This window comes from Dama dama, chromosome 2 (assembly GCF_033118175.1).
Source record: "Dama dama isolate Ldn47 chromosome 2, ASM3311817v1, whole genome shotgun sequence".
Classification (NCBI taxonomy): Eukaryota; Metazoa; Chordata; class Mammalia; order Artiodactyla; family Cervidae; genus Dama; species Dama dama.
The window spans coordinates 5,227,130-5,243,786 of NC_083682.1; the positions used below are offsets into that span (position 1 = coordinate 5,227,130).

Consider the following 16,657-nt stretch of genomic DNA (forward strand, 5'->3'; position numbering starts at 1 on the left):
AAAAATCATTATGTATGATGTAGGATGAGGTTTCCCAGGTGGCGCTAGTGGCAAAGAACCCGCCTGCCAATGCAGGAGATGTAAGGAACTTGGGTTCAATCCTTGAATCAGGAAGATCACCTGGAGAAGGGCATGGCAACCCATTCAGTATTCTTGCCTGGAGAATCCCCATGGACAGAGGAACCTGGCGGAGTACAGTCCATAGGGTCGCAAAGAGTTGGACACGCCTGAAACAACTTAGCACACATGCATAGCACATGATGTAGAATAATAATCTGAAATAATTATTCTTTTTCATATCAGGTCAATATTCTTCTATTTCTAGTTAACTGAGTTTTAAATGCAGCTACATTAGCCCTTTTTAAAAACTAGGGACTTCCCTGGCAGTCCAGTGGTTAAGACTCTGTGCTTCTAACGCAGGGGACACAGGTTTGATTCCTGGTTGGGGAACTGAGATCCCATATGCCTGCAGGGCCAAATAAAAAACTAAGAATTAAAAGATAAATTTGTAATATAAATTCCTATCACTTCCTCCTAACCCACATCATACGTAGTGAATATATGCTTGTGATGACCACACAGAATTCCTCATCAAGATTTTATCTCTCTCTTCACAATTCTGGTAATCACGTTATACAAGATATGTTCTTCGTATAAGCAGGAGATAAACATTTAAAACCTTTTTTTTTTTTTTTAAACAACCATTTCTGACCAGAGTCCCTGCTCTGTCACAAAGTCCCTCCACCTTTGATTTTCCATTTCTTGGCCTCTGAGCCCTGTTTCCTGATTCCGTGGAACATGAACACTTCTGGCTGCGCCGCTACCCTTTATGGTGAAGGGTCGGCTGACTCTGCGGCTGCTGCTGAAAGAGACGCCCTGTGACAGCCCCTCAGACTAGCTCAGTGTCTGCTGCTGCGGTCCCCAGGGTTGGTCACCAGACATTTCTCTCTGCTGATGCTCTCTACAGAACCCTGGACACGGTGGCCCTGGGGGACCGGCCCAGGGGCCAAAGGTTGATACGCTAGTGTTATCTGCAAATTTGATAAGCACACTCTTAGCCCTCTTCCCCAGGACATGCAATTAAGCTATCAATTACCCAGTTATTAGGTGGAATGATCTACGCATGTTCATGAAGCCAGGAATTCTTAGCAATGTCATCGAAGTCTTTAACAATCTTACTGGGTTTTTTGTGGGGGAGGCAAGTTCTGCTTGTTCTATACACTACCAAAAGAAGCATATTAAAATCTCTCCCTATGTTGGAAATTTTTCTATTTCTTCTCTGCCAGTTTTGCTCTACATATTTTGAGGTCTTGGAATTGGGGCTATTCCAATTTTGAATATTAGGGATTATACATCTTCCTGGTGTGTTGAATTTTGTATAAGTAGGAAATGTGTCTCTTTTTGCTTGTTTTGCTATGCTGTAAGGCATGCAGGATCTTACTTCCCTGCCCGACCGGGGATCCTGGGATGCAAGCCCTGCAGCGGAAGTGTGGAGTCTTAACCACGGAACAGTCAGGGTATTACCAAGGAATGGGTCTCTTTATCCCCAGTAAAACTGGGCAAAAAATCCAATTTTATTGGATTTACATACGACAGAATGCATTCATTTTGTGTTTGTTTCCACTTACACACCTATGCACACGCACACACATGCACACACTCATGTAACTGTCATCACAATCCTGTTTTCACTTTCGCCTTTCTTTACAATCCCGTGTTTAGAGTTTTAGTGAAATTCATTGAAGCAGAATTTACATTCAGTAAAACTCACAATTCCATGAGTTGGGACAAATGTATATAGTTGTGTAACCGTCACCATAAGCAAGATACAGAATATTTCCATCAAGAATTCCCTCAGGTTCTTCTGATGGAGCAGTCAGTTTCAGCAACTTTAGCCGGGCAACGTGCACTTTATCTGGTGACCCTGAACCAGTCCTTTTCCTCATCCCATCCCCTGGTGACCTCTGGTTTCTGTCTCTATACTTCAGTCTTTTGATGAAAATTATGTGAATGGGATCATATTGTAGCCTCTGACTTCAGGTTTCTTTCTCTTAGCATGGTGCTTCTGTGACTCACCAGTGCTGGTGAATGCAGTAGTCCATTGTATAGACACAACACATTTTATCTATCCATTCACCCAATGAGTCATTTGGGTGTTTCCAGCCTTTGGCAATTATGAATAAAGTTGCTATAGACTTTTTCATACAGGTCTTTGTGTGAACAGATGTTTTCATTTCCCTTGGGTGAATACCCAAGGTGAGTGGGATTGCTGGGTCATATAGCAAGTGTATATTTAACTTTATGAGAGACTGTCAAACTGTTTTCCAAAAGGCTCTACCATTTTGCATTCCCATCACCAATGTGTAAGAGTTCAAATTGTTCTGAATCTTCGCAGGTACTTGGTGGTTTTGGAGGGACCGGGAAGGAGGCCACGGGGGCCCCCAGGGTGCTGGTACAGGCTTCTTATCTGAGTGGCTACACAGGGCGTTGTCAGTGAAAATTCATCAAGCTACAAATCTGTACATATTCTTTTCTGTGCGTATAATAATCGTCAATAAAGATTTTTAAACTACACAAGATACCTTTGAATAATTTTGCTAAATTAGTGATGTGTTGAAATTTAAAAAATTTTAAAATTGAAAAAGTCAATGTAAATCTGTAGCAACCTGCTTTCGTAATCTCTAAAAAAATTTTTCCAGCTAGCCACAGTAAATATCTGAAAGGCAAATTAATATTTCTGAACATTGCAACTGACAGGTCAGCAGGATCAATCGAATAATGTGTATATAATTATATTCCTATCTTCATAAATTATCTATTTTTATTCTAAAAATTCTCACAATTTCAATGTCCTCAATTTTATGTTTGGAGGGTAAAAATGACTGTAAAGTGTAGAGCATGAGGGGAAGTATTGGTCTTGTTTTCTTCCCTAGGAGCAGTGGTTCGGCACTCACTAAGTCCGAATTCACGGCAACTTTATTAAGCATAACAACCACAAGTCATGAGAACTGACTGTAGGATAAACTGAGGCACAGAGTGGCTAAGCCTCTTGACCGCTGTCACTCAGCTAAAAAGTAAAGCAGCCAGGATTTGAAGCCTGGCAGTGCTACTCCATGGCCCTAACATCTACGATCGCGCATGGCCTTACATTTTAATAACATTATAAATCAACAGCTAAAAGGACCACGCTGAGTTTGTTATTTAGCCATTTCTGCATAGAAAGAACCTGAGGGCATCAGTGCACTGAGTCACAGCGTGAGGATTTAAGCCTATCCTTCCTTCTCTGTCTTTAATTCGTCCCCTGCCATCAGAATCAGCTCGCCTGGCCTGCTTCATTGCTCATAATACTCTGCACAAACAGTAACGTGGTTCCCAGAGCTCTGTTCGTGGGCTTGAGGTGCCAGGTGACCCCAATCCCCTGAAAGCTGCCAAATTCCCCTACGAGAGAATGAGTTTCCCTGTATTCTGGACCACCTCAACAAGGCATTTCCTTGTTGTTCCACTGCTGTCTGAAACCATTTCCTTGCAACATTCTAGACTGGGGGTTTGCAAGCATATTCTGAAGGGCCAGGCAGTAAACATGTTAGGTTTTGGTGAGCCAAACAGTCTCTGCTGCAACAATTCAACTCTGCCCTTGCAGTGCAAGAGCAGCCAGATAATACATAACAAAGTGGTGTAATGATATTCCAATTAAAGTTTATTACAAAAGCAAACACTGGGCTTCCCTGGTGGCTCAGTGCTAAAGAATCCGCCTGCCAATGCAGGAGACACAGTTCAATCCCTGATCCGAGAGGCTCCCACCTGCTTCAGAGCAACAGAGTGGCTAAGCCTGTGCACTATAACTATTGAGCCTCTGCTCTAGAGTCCAGGAACCACAGTCCAAGAACCACTTGCGGCAACTACTGAAGCCCGTGTGCCCTAAAGCCCGTGCTCCACAAGGGAAGAGGCCACTGAGATGAGAAGCCTGCACGCCACAGTTAGAGAGTAGTCCCTGCTTGCTGCAACTAGAGAAAAGCCCTCGCTGCAACAAAGACCCAGCGCAGCTAAAAATAAACGAGCAAATAAATAAAATTGTAAAAGCAGACAGAGGGCCAGCAGACCCTGCTGTAGACCATGAGCTCCTTAAGAAGGAAGGCTGTGTCTTATCTTTGTAATTTCAGCCCTTGTAGTAAAAATCGTTCCGGTTTTGCCAAAGAGGAAATAACACACAGGATCACTGAAGCTAACTTTGAGGAAGGCAAGCACAGAACTATAACTGGTTGCTTGAGTGTATTTTCACTTCTGAATTGAACAGAGATGCTGTACTTTTCATGTTAGATCGGAGCTAGTTGGGAAAATTAAAGCAAACACAAACCAAAGGAGCTTGTCTTCAAGAACCCTTCCATCTGATCTACATCTCAGCAAACCTATGTCTTTCACAGTAAGTTCTATACAAACTGAAACCATGGGGTACTCCGCGGTGCCATCACTAAAGTGAGTTTCAGGTGCTCCCAGGGCTCACAGCTGGCTAGCTGACCTTGTCACACACCCCCAGTTTTCTGTGTCACATTTAGTTTCTCAGCCCAGGGCCCTGCTGACTAAAAAAAACATACACCCTACAAGTTGAGAATTATGTGTTATTTGGCGGACAAAACTGAAGACTTAAGCCAAGTACACAGCATCTCAGAAAATTCTGAGATACTGCCCCGAAGAGGTAAGGGAGGAGCCAGGAGATATAGGAGTTTGAGCAACAAAACCCAGCGAGTTGGAACATCAAAAGATTACTGTTCAAGAAAACCAGGAATCTCAAGTCAACGATTTCGTGCTTTTCCATGTATTTGTGTGCTATGCTTAGTTGCTCAGTCATGTCTGACTCTTTGAGACGCTGTGGACTGTAGCCCACCAGGCTCCTCAGTCCATGGGATTCTCCAGGCAAGAATACTGGAGTGGGTTGACATGCCCTCCTCCAGGGGATCTTCCCAACCCAGGGATCGAACCCACATCTCCTGCATTGGCAAGTGGATTCTAAATCGTTCAGGCACCAGGGAAGCCCATACATACAGGCATTCCTTTTTAAAAGATTCTTTTCCATTATGGTTTATCCATGGGTAAGGAAGATCCCCTGGAGGAGGGCACAGCAACTTAACTCCAATATTCTTGCCTGGAGAATCCCATGGACAGAGGAGCCTGGCAGGCTATAGTCCATGGGGTCGCAAGAGTCGGACATGACTCGGCGACTAAACCACCACCACCAATACCTCTTGAGCCTCTGTCTCAGCCCTCAAAGCCTATTTCTAATGAAGGTCAAGTCCCGTCAGCTTTACTCTGTACTTCATTCTGCCCCACTGTTATTCACGGCTCAGAATTAAAGAACATTCTGTGAGCCTCAGTTTCAGCGTCTGTAAAACGGGTGCGAAGCGTGTTACAGGGTTACTGAACCAAACTCAGGGCTTGGCGAGCGCAAGCGCTCAAGACCCACGGGTGGCCATCTCTACTATTAGTCCCAACGCCGGCCCCTGGGCCTGGATAAAGTCTGTGGGATGGGGGCGGGCACGTGGCACAGCCACGCCGCCGAGGGAGGTCTGAGATGACCCTCTCCGAGACCCTACGCCGGACAGGCCGGTATACGCGGCCAGGTGGCAGAGCCCTAGGAACCACCACTTCCGGAGAGACCCGTCCAAAATAGCCACTTCCGGCCGCGCTCCCGGTGTAACCAGAGCCGCCCAGCGGTGGGCGTGGCCCTGGGTGCGGCCACGCCCCTCACTTCCGGCTCGCCTCCGGCTGCTCCACTGGTTTCGGGAGTCGGGCTCCAGGGTCTTCCAAGGCTGACCCGCCCACCCTGGCCCGCCCTCCCGTGACGTCACCTCCGGGGCGGGGCGGGGCGGGACCGAGCTGGGGCGGCTGCCCTGAGCCGTCTTGGCACCGGGTCCAGCGGCTGCGCTGCCGGCCACGTCCCCACGCCGGACCGCGGGCGCTTCCCCGCCGCACGAGGGCCGCCGGGCCGCCGCAAGGCCTGCCGCGCCCGGGTAAGCGGGCCTCCCTGCTGTCCCGGGGAGCTGTTGTCACTGCTGCCTGTACCGGCTTGGGGGCGGAGAGGGGGAGGTGGGGTGCATGGGGGACTCAAGGGGCGGCGGAGGGAGGCAGCGACGAGATGAATGGGGATACGGAGTGCACACTGGTGACGATTGGAGGTGAGGAAGGAGGAGAGGAAGGATCGGAAGGAGGAGTCAGCTGGGGGAAGGATCGGGGATGGGGGAGCCCAAGAAGCAGGAGGCAAAAGGGGGCCCTAAGAGAACCCTGAACCGGAGAAGAAGAGACGCGGTCGGTCCAGCTTGGGAGCGAAGGAGGGAAAGTTGGGACACACCCGGATGGGTGGGGAGCTTAAAAGGTCCTGCCCGGCCCAAGGCTGGGCCCCAGGAAGTGTTGCTCTCAACCCAGAGTTGGCCCTTTCAGGCGACCCAGGCCTCCCCCAAGCCCTCTCTACCTGAGAGGGGCTTATGCATTTCCACTTAACCTGCCTGCCTCCCCCACGTGAGTCTGGGTAGCCTCTTAGTCTCTGCCATTAGCTGTGAAGCTAGTATGAGGAGCCAGCATCCACATGGTTTGCCATAAGACATAAATACCTACTTAGAAATCTACCTTTAATAATATTTTTCCCCCCTCCCTGGAGGGATCATCTCTAAAATTTCAATACACATGTTCAGCTTATAGGCCAGACTTGCCTGATGGACAAAGGAATGTGGAATTTACCCACGTGGCCAGCAAAAATTAGGCTCTTGATCAGCAATTAGCATCATATCCAAAACTCCAGAAGCCTGGAAGGAAGCAATATAATTAAGATGCTCTCCAGCGCTCCAGGTTCTCATCTGCCACAGACACACATCCTTTGGAACCCAGGACAATGTCTAAAGACACAAAACCACACGCCTGTGTTCCTTGCATTCTGATACCAAAGTTCAGCCAGGTGACGTGTCAGGACAGATGTCTGTGGTTTGCCCTGCGTTTATTTCTGCAATCCCTATTCCTTGGTGTGTGTTTCTCCAGTTGGAGTCACATTGCCGCTGTCACTGATAAAAAAGTTACTAGTGTGATGGAATGTGGCAGGTAACACTTGTGTTGGCCCAGGAACCTGTGTAAGCCAGAAAAAGGAATTAAGCAATTTGGAGTCTGATTTCAGGTAACTTGCATGCCTGTATATCACACTTTCAAAGAAGTTTAAAAGTCAAGCCAAGATTGAGAGCACGGAAGTCGGAAGTGGGAGATGTTGAGAGGCAGCATGAAGTCAAGGACCAGAGAAGGATGATGACGTTGGCGCCCAGGGCCATGTCTCAGGGTGCCTTCCTCATGGAGTGTTGCCTGGCTCCTGTCCCTTCCCTGCACAGCTCGTGAGGAGCTGAGCCCTGAAAATGAGAACTCTCAGAACCAGCCTAACCTCCCGTCTTTCCTCCTGGCCCGCTCTCCTACTTAACACCATTTCCTTCCTGCTCCAAGGAAGACCTTGACCTGCCCAGTCTTTCTACACCAGATAATGAGAATAACGGCCAGACCCTCCATTAAGGCTCACTGAAGCATTACTGACCCAGAGGACATGAGTTTGAGCAAACTCTGGGAGACGGTGAAAGACAGGGAAGCCTAGTGTGCTGCAGTCCATGGGGTCACAAAGAGTCGGACACAATTGAGCGACTGAACAACACCAAAAGCCTCTGCGGGGGAAACCAGATACTAAGTCTTGGTGATGGTTTCTCTGTCGGGCTTCCCTGGTGGCTTAGATGCAATGCAGGAGACCCAGGTTCAATCCCTGGGTTGGGAAGATCCCCCAGAGAAGGAAATGGCAACCCACTCCAGTATTCTTGCCTAGGAAATCCCATGAATGGAGGTGCCTCATGGGCTACAGTCCATGGGTTGGCGAAGAGTTGGACACAACTGAGCGACTTCAATTTCACTTTCCATTGTGAGCCAACTTTGATTAGCACAGGTCCCGACAGGGGAATCTTGACATTTAGAATACGGGGTTGGAAGGTGGGGGCTGTACCATACCAGAGGGATGAGGTCATGGCACAAGGGCCTGCTCTTGACTCTACATAGTGGCCAATTCCTGTCTCTAGCAGTGATTACCAGCCGCACTGGCTGGGGGAAGAGGCGGTGATGGGAGCCAGAGGTTTCTTGAGAGACCCGTGGAGTTCCCTGAGATAGCTTGAGAGATGCTCCGTGAGCACGCTCACCTCGTGTATGTAACTGTGTGTGTGGTTGCACACATGTACAGGTATGATTGCACGTGTACATGCAGGGCAGTGTGCATGCATGTGTTGCCTTGTGCACGTGGATATGGGTGCATGTGTAGCTCTGTGCATGAGTGTGACTGCCTATGCATGTGTGTGTGTGTTGCCAAAACCTTGACTCTGTGCACCATGGCCAAACAGATATGGAGACAGAGTCATGGAGGAGAAGGAAAGAGTGGCTTTCTTACCTTGCTATGCAAAGGTGAGCACAGTAGGCCAGTGCCTCAAGAACTGTGCCCCCTTGCCTTGGAAGAGGTTACAGTCAGGCATGGGGATGTGATAAGGAACAAGGCAGTAACTTCTGCAAAGTTTCAAAAGGGTGAGGTTGCTGACAAGGTTAGGGTGTGTGCAGGGTGGGCCCACTCCTAATCTTGATGAATCTGTTCAGGTCCATTAGTCTTGCCTTGGGTTTCATCCTGTTCCTCCCGTGGTTATCAACTGTTAGGCCATTTGGAACTCAGAAAAGGTCATGGAGCCTGGAATCTTGCCTATAAGAAATGGGGGACAAAAAGATCTATGTGCCCAGGAGCCCCACAGGGTGGGTGCACGTGGGTGTCTGTGATAGTGAGCCAGCCAGTGGTGGTCCTCAGGTATCACCACCTACTTGTGTCTGCCACTCTTGAAAGTGGTGAGTTTCTTGCATCTCTTCCTGAGTATGTATCAGATATTCACCAATCACAGAATCATGCGTGCTGGTTCATATCTTTACAACTGTATCCTGGACTCCTCTGAAGTTTTGGTTGGCTCCTAGGACAATGCCTCCCTTCTCACTGGATATTACCCCCTGCTTTTCCTAAGGAGCACTTCCTCTTTTTCAAACCCTAGATGCATCTTTTGCCAGAGTGGAGCATCTGCCTGGATCCCACCTGCGCCGTAGAGCGTGCCATGGCCTGGGAGTGCCCTGCAAAGCTGCCCTTGCCTCCCGCAAAGCCATTCCTCACCCTGCGAGCCCTCAGTGCCAAGCCCTCAGCTCTCCAAGGAGGATGGCCCAGCCTGGGAGCGCGCCCTGAGCAGCTGCCTCTCGTGAGTGTCCAAGGCCTGCAGTCAGGGCCGCCTGCTCAGTGACAGGACAGGTAACCCAGAAACAGCCCTGTGGGGGCTTTGCAGGGTCAGGGTGGGCAAAAGAAAGCGCGAACATCAGAGGGCCGAGCCATCCAGTGACCAGAAGGCCTGGCCGGTGGCACTGCACCGACAGCCTCTGCCTTCTCTGGTGGCCCCGGACATGGCTCCCCGGGCGGGCATGGGAACCATGTGGTCCTCTGGCCATCTTCTGTTTCTGGAGGTTCCCTCTAGGCCTCGTGTTGTGACACCACGAGACTGTGGGAGCCCCTTGGGGTGATGCATCTCAGCGATGCTGGGGGTGGAGGGGGCCTCTCATAGCAGAAGGGATCCCGGGAAGAGGCCGCCTGGAGGCTGTCCCTCAACCAAGAATGGTACAGTCCATGTCTGTTCCAGGGTGAGGAGCTGGACAGAAGGAGGAAATTCGTTTAGCCCCCTGAATCGGTTCCTCCTGCTTTAGCTGGAATGTCAGCTCTGAAGCTCAGTGAAGTCCCAGAGCCAGGGGGGCCATGTCCCGCCCACTGCCTGTCTTTGTAAATAAAGTTTTATTGGGACACAGCCACACGCATCACCTGCCTAGGGTCCATGCCTGCTTTTGAGACTTGAGTAGCCAAGACAGACCATATGGCCCACCAAGTCTGAAATACTTGCAATCAAGCTTCTCACAGGAAAAAGCTTGCTGATCCTGCTCTCGAGATTCGTAGTGAGGGGGCAGCGGAAGGCCCTAAGGCCCGGGGTGCATTCTGGAAGCCCTGACATCCAGGGTTCAGACAGGGAGCACGTGGGACTTGGTGGTGGGGGTATTGTCAATGCACTTGCTGGGTGTGACTGGCCGAAGAGAGAGCCATTTCAATACATTTATTTATGGAGAGTCCAGCTGCGTCTGCTTCAGCCGTGGACGGGTGGGGGTGGTGGTGGTGTGTGAACTCTTTGTGCCTGAAACCTCCCTGGTTCAGTCCACGCTCATGACATTGGTCTGTTTCTTCTCTGCCCACCCTACCCCCACGTGTTTCTGTCAGAACAAAGAATGCATTTCGCACTCAAGAGAGCAGATGCGAATCTGTGGTTGGTAGGGCCGAGGGACCTTTTGACACCTGTGAGACCCCAGGAACATTGATGGGACGGTTTTGGCAGGAAAGCGCACCATGAGGCTAAACTGAAGTTAGTGACACTTGGTTAGAAGCCTGGGGTGGGGGTGGTGTGGGGTGGGGGTGCGGTGGGGTGAGGTGAGGGTGCGGAGCACAGCCTTCCAGCAGAGTTTGTGCTCTGAGGGGATTTCTTCCAGTTCTGGGGCCACCCTGCAATGTCCCCAAGGGGCCCCTTTATGCTGCACGGGGGCGGGTGGGGGACTGCAGGTCTTTCATACGTCTGGTGGAAGTGGGTGCATCCAGGAGGGGCTGAGGGTCAGACATGGAAGGCTACCTTGCCATACTGACAGCTTACTGACCAGAGACGTGTTAATGCGTCTTCTGTTACCTAAACGTTGCTGTTCAGTCGTTTAGTCATTTCCAACTCTTTGTGACCCTGTAGACTGCAGCACGCCAGGCTTCCCTGTCCTTCACCATCTCCTGGAGGTTGCTTAAAACTCATATCAATTGAGTCGATGATGCCATCCAACCATCTCATCCTTTGTCGTCCCCTTCTCCTCCCACCTTCAATCTTTCCCAGCATCAGGGTCTTTTCCCATGAGTCAGCTCTTTGCCATCAAGTGGCCAAAGTATTGGGGCTTCAGTTTCAGCATCAGTCCTTCCAATGAATATTCAGGGTTACATTTCAGTATTCACTTACCTGACAAATCACCAGCCACAGGCGATTTAGTTCCTGCCAAAATCCCTGATCAGTAAGCTTTGGAATTATCCTGGGAGAGTAGGGGTTTAAGCAGCGGAGGCAGGGTGGGCTTTGGGGGTTACAGAAATCTCTCTGGCAGCTGTGGAGTGGCAGATGGCACAGGGCCAGGATGGGGACGCTTGAAGGTGACTCTCAGGGCTGTTGGGAGGCCAGGGAGCCAGCCCGGCAGCTGGTCCATGCAGAGCAGCACTTAGCATCATGCCGGGCAAGGAATCGGTCAGCACATTTCCTTCCGGACGACTTGAAGGCTCCCTTGCAAGATGTTCTGTGGAACTCCAGAGCTTTGCGCTGATTGCCTAGGGTGCCTGCGGGCAGGACTGCTTGTGGGGGGCGCCCTCAGGGGCCCCAGTCCCCTCACTTGCCCCCGGACTCCAGCAGCCTGTGCTCCACCTGCCCTGGGCCTTCGTGGAGTGCTGGGTTGCGGGACTAACCCAGGGTGCACGCGGCTGGGCCCCTGTCTGGGGAGGGCCCAGGCCTCGCGGGCGACCACGTGGGACTCCGGCGGTTGGGCAGGGCTGAGAACAGGCTCAGGGCCCACCCAGGACCAGCAGGGCATGAAGTGACGGGCCCCTCAAGGCTACCAGGCCCCTCGGTTGCCCTGCATCGAGGGACAGGAGAGTGCTGACACATGGGAGAGACCGGGGTGAGCATGGGGAGACCCGAGCGCCAGGGCAGCCAGTCCTCGTTCTGCTGACGCTCAGCCGCAGTGGGGACTCTGTCAGTCCCTGCAGCCGCACCGTCATCCTCGGAGACCAGAGCTTCTGCAAGCGGGCCCACTCAGCCCGCCCTCTGTCGCTCACCACGGAACCCCCGGGCTGAGTCTCTCGGCCTCCTCGGACCCCGCCCCCTCCCACCTGCATCGCCCCCCAAGATGCCCGTCGCCCGGAACCCCTGTGTATACTTGCCACACCCCTGCCTCAGTCAGACCTGCAGGGGCTCCCATCCCCCCACCCCCAAATCCAAACCACACCTGGGTGTCCGCCCCTCTCTAGTTTCGCCCCAGGTCTCACCGCACCATCCCCTGGTCCCCACTGTCAGTTACCTGCCTCTCCCTCCTACCCACCTCCCCCACCCCTTTCCCAATAGGTGGACCCCATCTGTCTTTCAGAACATGGCCCAGGTGGCACCCAGGAAACCGGCCCGGCACCCTGCCCCAGCCCCCACCAGCTGAATTCCATGCCCCCTCTGGGCCCCGCAGCACCCAGTCCCTTCCCACCCACCTCTGGGGCCTCTGCCCGGAAGGCCAGCCTCCCCCTCCCCCTTCACGGCCTGCTCAGGTGCCATCCCCTCGCTGTTTGCCGAGCCCGAGTCACGCTCTGCTCTGCAGTGGCACCAGCTTGCTGTGACCACTCTTCTGTGCCTCCCTCTGGAGGAGAGAGTCGTGTGGCTCTCATCTTTCTGTCCTGAGTCCGCTGCATGGCACGTGAGCAGGCACTCAGGGCGTGCTGGACGGGTGGATGGGTGGCCGGATGATGGATGAGTGACGGTTGGCTGCTCGTGGCATCTCCCCGTGCGGTCAACCATCCCAGGTCCTGCAGGCTGCAGAAGGACTTGGGTGATCTCGGTAACTGGAAGTCTTTACACCTTCTCGCTGCTGCTCTTTTATGTTCTGAACTCCGGGGTGGGATGGTGGGACTCGTAGTGAAATTGGGTCAAGAAGTGCTCTTAGCCCATGAAAGCAGGCACTGGGCCAATCGCTGGACATGTGGCTGAGAATCAGAACACCCTTCCCGCGTGGCAGGCCCCGGGGGGACATCTGGCTGGGTTTGCACCCTGCAGCCCGCTGGAGCCCTCCCTCGCCCGTGACAGAGGAGCCCCTGCCCCCACGTTCCTGACCAGACGCCTGCTGTCTTGACCATAGGTCCCTCGGCCAAGCAGCAGGGAGCCCTTAGCAGCCTGAGGCGCGGCCGGCTGGGAGCTCCGGAGACCGCCCAGCCTCGCTCCCGGCCCACCTGCAAGATGTGGACAGCCCTCGTGCTCGTTTGGGTTTCCTCCTGGTCCTTATCTGAGAGCCTGCACGCATTGGAGCATCCATGTAAGTGAGAAAGCCGTGCGTCCGCCGGATGGGCTTGCCGGGGCCCCGGGGGCTGGGCTGGGAAGGCCTGTCCGGCCGACATGGGACCCAGCCTCTGAGCCCTGCGAGGGTTACTCCCTGGGTCCTGCAAAGTTTCATTTGTTCCGTAAACCCAGTCTTTACTGGGGAGCTGGATTTGCACTAGCTCCCAAACAGCACTTGTTTAGTTGCGCTTCTCCTCTGTGCCAGGCACTGTGCATCCCCAGAAATCTCTCTGTAAGTCCTTCCATAAAGCCAAGAGTTGTGGCACGGTGTGAATATCTGGGCAACGATTTAGCTGCTTTGGAGACCTGGGTGTGTGTTGGATAGACTTTTTTTTTTAATGGTGAATCACACCTGTGATGTGAGACTTTGATATTTTGGGAATTGGATCAAAGGGTGAAGCTCTGAAGTCTTCCGTGCATTTGGGGTTCAGAGAGCAAAGGAGTTTTTAAACCACAGTGCTGAGCACCCGTGTGACGGGCTGCAGGCCAGAGGTGCGCGGTGAGCTAAGAGGGAATCCTGGGCCCGCGTCACTGTCGTCCTCCCCGGCCAGCCCCATGGGCCGGAAACTCAGACCAGCTCTGAATAATCCACTTGAGTAATCCGCTTCTCTAATGAGAAGACGATCATTTGTCTTTCTCCTTTTCCAACTCTTAATGGTACGCAGTCCTCAACCGGACGTGGGACCATTCAGAGACAAACTCATCCGTGGAAACAGTGACCGGAGTCTTGAACAGAACAGCTGAAAGAATGACCCCAGCGACACCGTCTCCCATCACACCAACCAGAGGGACTTGGGGAGGCGACCACACCTCTCCTGCAGTCACAGCGGGGACAACACACAGGACAGACGTGGGCACTTCCGCGACAGCTGGAGGGACCCGGGCTGGAGCTGCCTCCAGGGTGCCCACGCCGCCCGCCCCGGTGTCTGCCTGGAGGACCCCGCCCTCACCCGGCACGCGGGCGCCTGGCAACAGCTCGTCTAGGCCAGCGACAGCCATCCCACCCGCCACACCCACACTGGCCACGAGTGCCCAGCCCGCCGCCGCGACCCACACCGGTGTCAGCAGCCCCGCAGGCTCACCCGGTCCTCCCGGGCCCACTGCCAGCCTCTCCACAGCCAGCCTGACGCCCTCGAGTCCCCGAGTACCCAATGTGTCTGTGCAGGGCCCCACCGTCCAGGCACCGACGCCCCGGACTGTGGATGACACGTCCCAGAGGCCCACACCCACCCTCTTAAACACAACCCCGGAGCCCGCCTCCCCATCTGCGGCTTCCGTGTCCACAACCGTGGGCACCACAACCAAGGCCCCCGAGCTGACCGTCAGCACAGCGGCAGCACCCACACCTCACACCAGCCCGGCCCCCGCGGTGGAGGCCACAACCCCCACGACACGGCCCAGCCCTGCCACATCCACGCCGGGGGCCCCAGAGCCGGGCACAACTCAGACGCCGGAGCAGGCCAAGCCTGTGGCCACACCTGGTACTACTTCCCCAGGGCCGACCCCCGGGGACTCCAAGGTGCCACCCACAGACTCGTGCCAGCCCAGCACCCAGGGCCGGTACCTGGTGGCCTCCAGCGAGCCCCTGACCCTGTCCTCCGTGAACAGAAGCTTCCTCCTGGCGGTGCTCTTGCTGGGGGTCACCCTCTTCATCACGGTCCTGATCCTGTTCGCCCTGCAGGCCTACGAGAGCTACAGGAAGAAGGACTACACGCAGGTGGACTATCTCATCAACGGCATGTACGCCGATTCTGAGATGTGACCTGCGGGTCGGGGGCGGGGCACCGCGCTCAGCCGGGCCTGGGGCTGGGCCCCCCCGCCCCCCGACCTTCCCTTCCGGGTTGCCTCTGAGGCCAAACCAAGTGCTTCCAGATTCTTTTGGTGCAATTTAGGAGACATGCCAGATGCTTAAACACATTTAATTGCTGTCAAGATTAATTCCACGATCACTAAAGAGCGGCTGCTTTTTTCATATTTATTTTTGTAACGATCATGTTGACATAGGGCCAGTGGTTCTGCCTCGGGATGGGGCAGGCGGGCCCCCAGGGGTGGGTCCTGACCTAAATTAAAGCAATGACCCCTTTCCACTCAGACCGCGTCCGTCCATTTGTGTGGGCTGCTTCCTGCCCCCGCCCCATCCCACCCCGTCATGCCCCAGGGAGCCTTTTCAAGATGGTGCGATGGCGTGCAATATTGTCGATGTTGAATGTACTGTGAGGTCCCGGACGTGGGCTGAGTCTGCTGCTCTCCTGGGCTTCGCTCTTAGGCCTGACCCTGCCTGAGCCTGGGCGGGAGGAGCCTCCGCCCCTGAGGGTCCCTGGCACCACATGGATGTGAACACTTTCCTCGAATCCTCCTTTCTCGGGACTGTGACGTGGTGGACACATGGAGCCTGCTTTGGATACGAGAGCCAAGTGCTGCACATAAACCATGTGTGAGCAACATGGTGTAACCAGTGGGCGGGGTCTGCGCAGGCCCGGCTCTCGAGGACCCGGCACGGCTCACGTGCTCTGGTCACGTGGGAGCCTGGTCAGGTGGCGCCATGGGCCGTCATTTACCAGCACTGCACCCCAGGGGAGCCCCAGGGCCGAGCGAGCCCGAGGCCAGGCCCCACGTCCCCAGCAGCGAGCCCACACTGCACTTGTCACATGCCACACACTCCCAGTGCTCAGTGCACGTGGCTGGGCGCCCACGCGCGCCCCAGGACACCAGCGCTCTGAGCCCCGTTTTAAAGGCGGGACCACCGAGACCCAGAGGACACCTCACTCAACCGCAGAGGGCCAGAGTCAGAGTTTCACCAGTTCCAGAGGCCGGCTCTTTCCTCAGCAGCTTTGTTTTACAGCTGCCCAGACCGCACTTGGCTCTCGGGCCTCACCGCGTGCCTGCCCGAGGCAGCGAGCGCTGGCCCGCAGCACGTGAGACCGGTTTCCAAGCCACGTCTCTGAGCTGCGTGGCTTGTAGCACAGGGCACTGGTGGGGACTCGGCATCCTGTGAAATGCGCAGGCAGTCACATCTGTCGTGGCCCTGGGGTCATGCTGCCTGGCAAGATTCCAGGACTGGGGTTGACTCTTCCTTCTCAACTACTCTGAGCCCTGAGGAGGAGACTCTACCTGGAGACACCAGGTTCCCCATCACAGGGGTCTCCTGAGCTAGACCTGCATGTCTGGATCCTCCTATTTAAGTTCTGCCTCCAAAAAGAATTTCAAATGGTGCATAATAAGAGACAACGACAGGGGCTTCTCTGATAGCTCAGTGGGCCAAGAATCCACCTGCCAAGGCAGGAGACATGGGTTCATTCTATGGGTTGAGAGGATCCCCTGGAGGAGGAAATGGCCACCTACTCCAGTATTCTTTCCTGGAGAATCCCACGGACAGAGGAGCCTGGCGGGGTACAGCCCAGTACAGTCCATGGGGTCGCAAAGAGTCGGACACG

General features: G+C 53.8%; 1 protein-coding gene across 2 annotated transcripts; it reads left to right on the top strand.

The window, feature by feature from the left end:
- Positions 1–5,866: 5,866 nt before the first annotated feature.
- Positions 5,867–15,314, top strand: C2H11orf24 (chromosome 2 C11orf24 homolog). 2 transcript variants are annotated; one of them, XM_061162062.1, is made up of 4 exons: positions 5,867–6,005; positions 9,084–9,331; positions 13,027–13,200; positions 13,889–15,314. In XM_061162062.1, the coding sequence occupies exons 3-4, from the start codon at positions 13,125–13,127 to the stop codon at positions 14,983–14,985; spliced, it is 1,173 nt and encodes a 390-aa protein (XP_061018045.1). In that variant the 5' UTR covers positions 5,867–6,005; positions 9,084–9,331; positions 13,027–13,124; the 3' UTR covers positions 14,986–15,314. The 2 variants fall into 2 exon arrangements, with proteins under 2 accessions (XP_061018045.1, XP_061018052.1); XM_061162069.1 differs by lacking the exon at positions 5,867–6,005 and having other exon boundaries at positions 9,084–9,281.
- The last annotated feature ends 1,343 nt before the right edge of the window (positions 15,315–16,657 follow it).

Bases quoted from the DNA above. Each gene is read 5' to 3' on its own strand.
- C2H11orf24 (XM_061162062.1), top strand. From the start codon at position 13,125: ATGTGGACAGCCCTCGTGCTCGTTTGGGTTTCCTCCTGGTCCTTATCT. The intron at 13,201-13,888 runs GTAAGTGAGAAA...AATGGTACGCAG, and splicing joins GCACGCATTGGAGCATCCAT to TCCTCAACCGGACGTGGGAC.